The sequence below is a fragment of the Tupaia chinensis genome, unplaced genomic scaffold (assembly GCF_000334495.1).
Source record: "Tupaia chinensis unplaced genomic scaffold, TupChi_1.0 Scaffold000249_1, whole genome shotgun sequence".
Classification (NCBI taxonomy): domain Eukaryota; kingdom Metazoa; phylum Chordata; class Mammalia; order Scandentia; family Tupaiidae; genus Tupaia; species Tupaia belangeri.
This window is the reverse complement of record NW_006159728.1, coordinates 836,532-841,302: the sequence shown is the minus strand read 5'-3', so window position 1 is coordinate 841,302 and position 4,771 is coordinate 836,532. Positions and strand designations below refer to the sequence as shown.

General features: G+C 39.7%; 1 protein-coding gene across 1 annotated transcript; it reads right to left on the bottom strand.

Moving 5' to 3' along the window:
* Positions 1-248: 248 nt before the first annotated feature.
* On the bottom strand, positions 249-1,167 carry LOC102484031 (vomeronasal type-1 receptor 3). The gene is given in 2 exon segments (XM_014587951.1): positions 249-461; positions 463-1,167. Coding segments are annotated over 2 exon segments (918 nt in total).
* Between the last annotated feature and the right edge of the window lie 3,604 nt (positions 1,168-4,771).

The following is a 4,771-nucleotide window of genomic DNA, read 5'->3' as shown; positions in this document are numbered from 1 at the left end:
TTATAGGCCTAATTTATTATTAATCTTAGCCTCTAATATTCCCCATTGGAACATTTAATAAAATGGAAACTATAATAATATTTTACAAAACATTTATTTCTTCCCACATGACACGTCTAAAGAGCACAGACTCAGCATGTTCTTTAAATGCATTATATTTTTGCTCATTGTTGTGGGTAAATTTCTGCATGGAAAATATAAATGTCCACACATCATAAAACATAACAGAAACCCCATAATATGTGGCATTATTTGACCAGTTTGGAGAGCTGTGTGTTCTCTCCACAGCAAGCAGAGCTGGGCTTGGGTATTCTGGGGTCTCGGCTAATGAGAACAAAGGGACAGATGGTAGGAAAAGAAGCAGTGATTAGTGCAGCGATGTTCACTAGCCACTTACTTGGATAATAAAAATGAACAATGTATAAATGTAAATACGTAGGAGAGCGTGTAAAATGATATAAAGGTGCTCAACAGGACAAGGATGCTTTCAGTGACTCTGGACTCGGGGGAGGATCTTGAGGAGAGGTTAGTTCTGTGAATGTGTTGGACCCGCTGCCTGTGTCTGTACAGGATGAAAACCGTGGAGCTGCAGGCCCAGATCATGAGTCCCAAACACAGAATATCATAGGATGACAGCAATATGATAACCAATAACTGTGGAACTCTGTTATTATCTACCCAAGAACAGTACAAAAAATCATTTCCTGGTGTGTGGTTGTTGCCATTCCACTCACCAGTCACGTACATGGGAACGACGCTATTCACCAGCATGTTTACAACCCAGCACAGGATCAGGGAGTGGGACAGTCCAACGTATTGAGAAGTGTGTACTTTCAGCTCTGTGCACCTGGAATTTCTGGGGCTGATGGTGAAGGCCTGGAAGATACTCAAGAGGCAGGTGCTGCCAAGAGACATACCTCTGCCCACTCTGTGGACATAAAAAATGAGTTGGCATCCAATATTACTGAGGAAATAGTTCAACCCAAAAGCAGAAATTGTCTGCAGAATACCTCTAGAGAGAAAGATCAAAATGTTGGCTACAGTCAAGTGCTTGACCATGAGGTCCGTGTACCTCAGTGTGCCTCTGGTGAAATAAAGAACACTATAATGGTAAAGGAGGAAAAAATTACCCAGCAACCCAATCACGGTCTGAGATAAGAAGATCATTCCCGTTGCCATGTCACTGGGGACCATTTGTGATTTTTCAGCCATAGATATCTCCATTCACAGTGAGAGGATCCTGCATGGGAACATGAGATCTGTGTTACTGGGGTAGTACATCTTTGTCCACTGACTTGTTTCCAACCCATAATTTTTTTTTTATTAAATCCCATTATTTGGTTATAAGAGTTTCGTTAAAAACAGAAAAAAAATTTGAGTACTAAATTATTATTATTTTTTAAAATGCAGGAGTAGATTCATGTTTTCCATATGACTTTTCCAACAGTTTTATTTCACAGGTAAGGAAAGCTTAGGCACAGTTAGGTTAAATAGCATTTATAAGATTCCCTCTTGTAAAAGACAGACTTAGGTGTTGACAGTGTGTTTTACCACTGTGTGTCTGAGCTTCAGACATATTTTGCTTGTCCTTTTTAGACTTTATGCACTTTTAAATGTTTTGTGTATCTTGTTGATTTTATAAATAATTAGTGGATATGTTTTTAAAATTAAGATATTGGTAATTTCTCACTAAAACTGAATTGCTTAACATGAAGCAGGTATCACCTATTTGGAGTTCCAAGTAGAATACAGATGTGATTTTAGTATAATATTAAATAAATGATCACACTGGAGCAAATGCAACCTATTACGTTCATAAGTGATTTAATGATGAAGTTTTTAAAGGAGATTCTTTCATTTAGCACAGACAACCTCTGCCCACAGACTGCAGTGGGTTGGGGGTGGTGAGGAGGCACACCCATGACCACCTGTATCTATCATCCCTCGGGAGCATGATCTACTCCTGGACCACAGATCCAACAATCGGCAGTGTGCCACTTAGCAGTCATTCCAAAGACAAGGATGGATGGCAGTTGACTTTTTGGCAGTCTGAATGCTTTCTTTCTTTCTTTCTTTCTTTAAGGATTTTGCCAAAAGGTACATGCCTTCCCAGACAAAAACAGAGAGAGTCAGTGAGAGGGAAAGTGAGAAATCACCACCCAGGGTGAATGGCCATGCCACAATCCCTTCTTCTCCTGAGATTTTGGTTATACACATACATGCATTGGGGTGATTTTCAATGGGAGTCTGAAACATAACCATCATGCCACCTGTGGGCCCCAAAAGGAGATTCCTTTACTTTAACCAGGAAGGAACACACAATGAAATGACTATATGCTAAGTAAAGTGACATAAAGTATGAGTTGGAAGGGAAATAATGCAAAGAAAACATTAACTTACCATGAATAATGCTTTTAAAAAGATTTTTGCCATGGGGTGTGTGTACTCACTAGAAAAAGACAGCGATGGGGGAAATAAGAAATTATCATCCCCCCAAAGGGGATGACCATGACACAATTCAATGTCCTCCATTTTCCTCTTAGGATTTTGAGCACACACATACTTGTGACTGGTGTGATTTTTCAGTCCACTAGTCTGGAGAATGGAACTGTGGACAGCCATGTGGTAGTCCAGCACTTTAACCGAAACACCACCCACTGGTGATTTTGTGTGTGTGTGTGTGTGTGTGTCTGTGTGTATGTCTGTGTGTGTCTGTAGGGGTCAGCAGGAGGCGTGGTGTTTAAGGCACTGAATTCCCACATGGCTGACCACTGTTCAAATCATTGACCCAGCAGCTTGAAAATCACACTGGAGCATGTGCATGCGTGCCCAGATCCCCAAAAGAAAACAGATGGGAAGAGATTACAGCATGACAGTCTTCCTGGGCAATGATTTCCGACACTCTCTCTGTCTGTTTCTCTGGCATGTGCATGTGTCCTACGGAAAATATCTAAAATAAATAAAATGTAAGTTTAATATTCAAAAGAGAAACTTACAAAAACTCATTTATTGAGTCAATTTGTATTACCAAGATAAGTATAGAGACTAGGAATGGCACTAGAACATCTTCTAAAACCATACAAAATGTGACAATATGATGCAATTCTAAAGACTACTGAAGTCTATGGCTCTTTTCTAATACAGAAACCGAAGTTCATTCTTACCTTTCATTGAATGCTACTTCCCTGATTTCAAGAAGGGAAAAAATCTACACATAGTCCACAGACATCAAATGTTTTCTGTCACCACACAATCACTGTCTCCATGCAGTAGAGACTATGCCCAGAGTAGGGGAAAAGCCTGTATTCCCTATTCTGAGTAGAAATCAGTCAGCTACATCTTACGCATTTTCACAGGCACAAAGGTGTGGCTGAAATACCCCTAATTCTGGAATTATTCCTGACTCTTATAGGGAAGATAAAACAGCTAGTAGATTAATTTCCAAACACATGAGATTAAAAACAGATATGACTTCATACATCAGAATCCAACCATGAAAACAGTAAAAATAACCTAATATTCCACTAGAAGCAGGGGGTACTGATTCGTAGAACTGGTCTTCACTTCCTTCTCTACTAGCTCAGCCCAAGACTCTTTAATTATTCCTTTCTTCCCACATTGCTTTGAGGGGCTCAGTTTCTACCCAGAAGAATCATTTTTAAAACCAAAAACATTTACTCCATGTCCTGATAGACTTCCTTCTCTATTTTTATTAAGATAATTTTTTTTCTATAGGGCACCTGTACTTGCCGGAGAGGCAGAGACAGAAGCAAGAAATCACCCTCCAGAGGGAAGATGATGCCGCAGTCCCTTCTCCTCCATTCTCCTCTCAGGATCTTGGGCATGCACACACACATTCCCAGCATGAGTTTCAAGCAACTGGGTCCAAGACTCAAACCACAATCTACTATGTGAATGTCAGTGTCTTCCATTATGCCACCTACTGCCCCTGACTTCTTTCTCTTGAAGACTGTCTCAAAGAATGAAATATGAAGTACTCACCAGGCTCCTTCCTGCTGCCAGGGCAATGGGCTCCAGATGATGGTCAGGACAGAAGTTGAATGTGTGCAGAGGGGCAGCCAGATCTGGGATATGGGGTTGTGATCCCGTGACCTCACCTCCCCACAGGACTGCAATTATCATTTCACTTGTAGCAACAATGACAGGACACACTGGGGGAGCTGAAGACTTTTGTTTACAGAACCTTTATCCCAGTTACCATTAACAAAACAATTTAAAAGTTCTAGTGAGTATCTCAAGAGAGATCAGTGTTCGGAGTATCATTTTTCCATAGTCCTAGGATGCTGAAGTTTGGGACATGATATACTGACAGCAAAGTTTTGGTATCTTAGTGGAATCTCAATTTACTCAAAACATGTTTTTCTTTAAAATTAAATAATTAATTTTTATTTTATTTTTGTTTTGTTTTTGATGAACTGATCTTTATTTTATCAACTTATCTATAAATTATGCATGAATGCCTTGAAATAAGTTTTCTTCTAGTAAACCCACTTTGACTCAGCAAAATTCCAAAGGGGAAACAGGCTTTTCTGGTGTAGGAAAAGCCTTTCAACAGTCCCCAAGTGATTTTCAGAAAGTAAAAAAAAAAAAAAATGGACCGTAGTCTTACAGAAGTTTTGGCTTAATTTTACCAAGCACCAAGATGTGCCACAATAGTTAAGGCAAGGCAGAGGCAAGTTACCAAAAAAGTTACTGATAAACAATACATCGCAGTCTGAAAACAGCCACTGTCTATTTACTGCGCAGATTA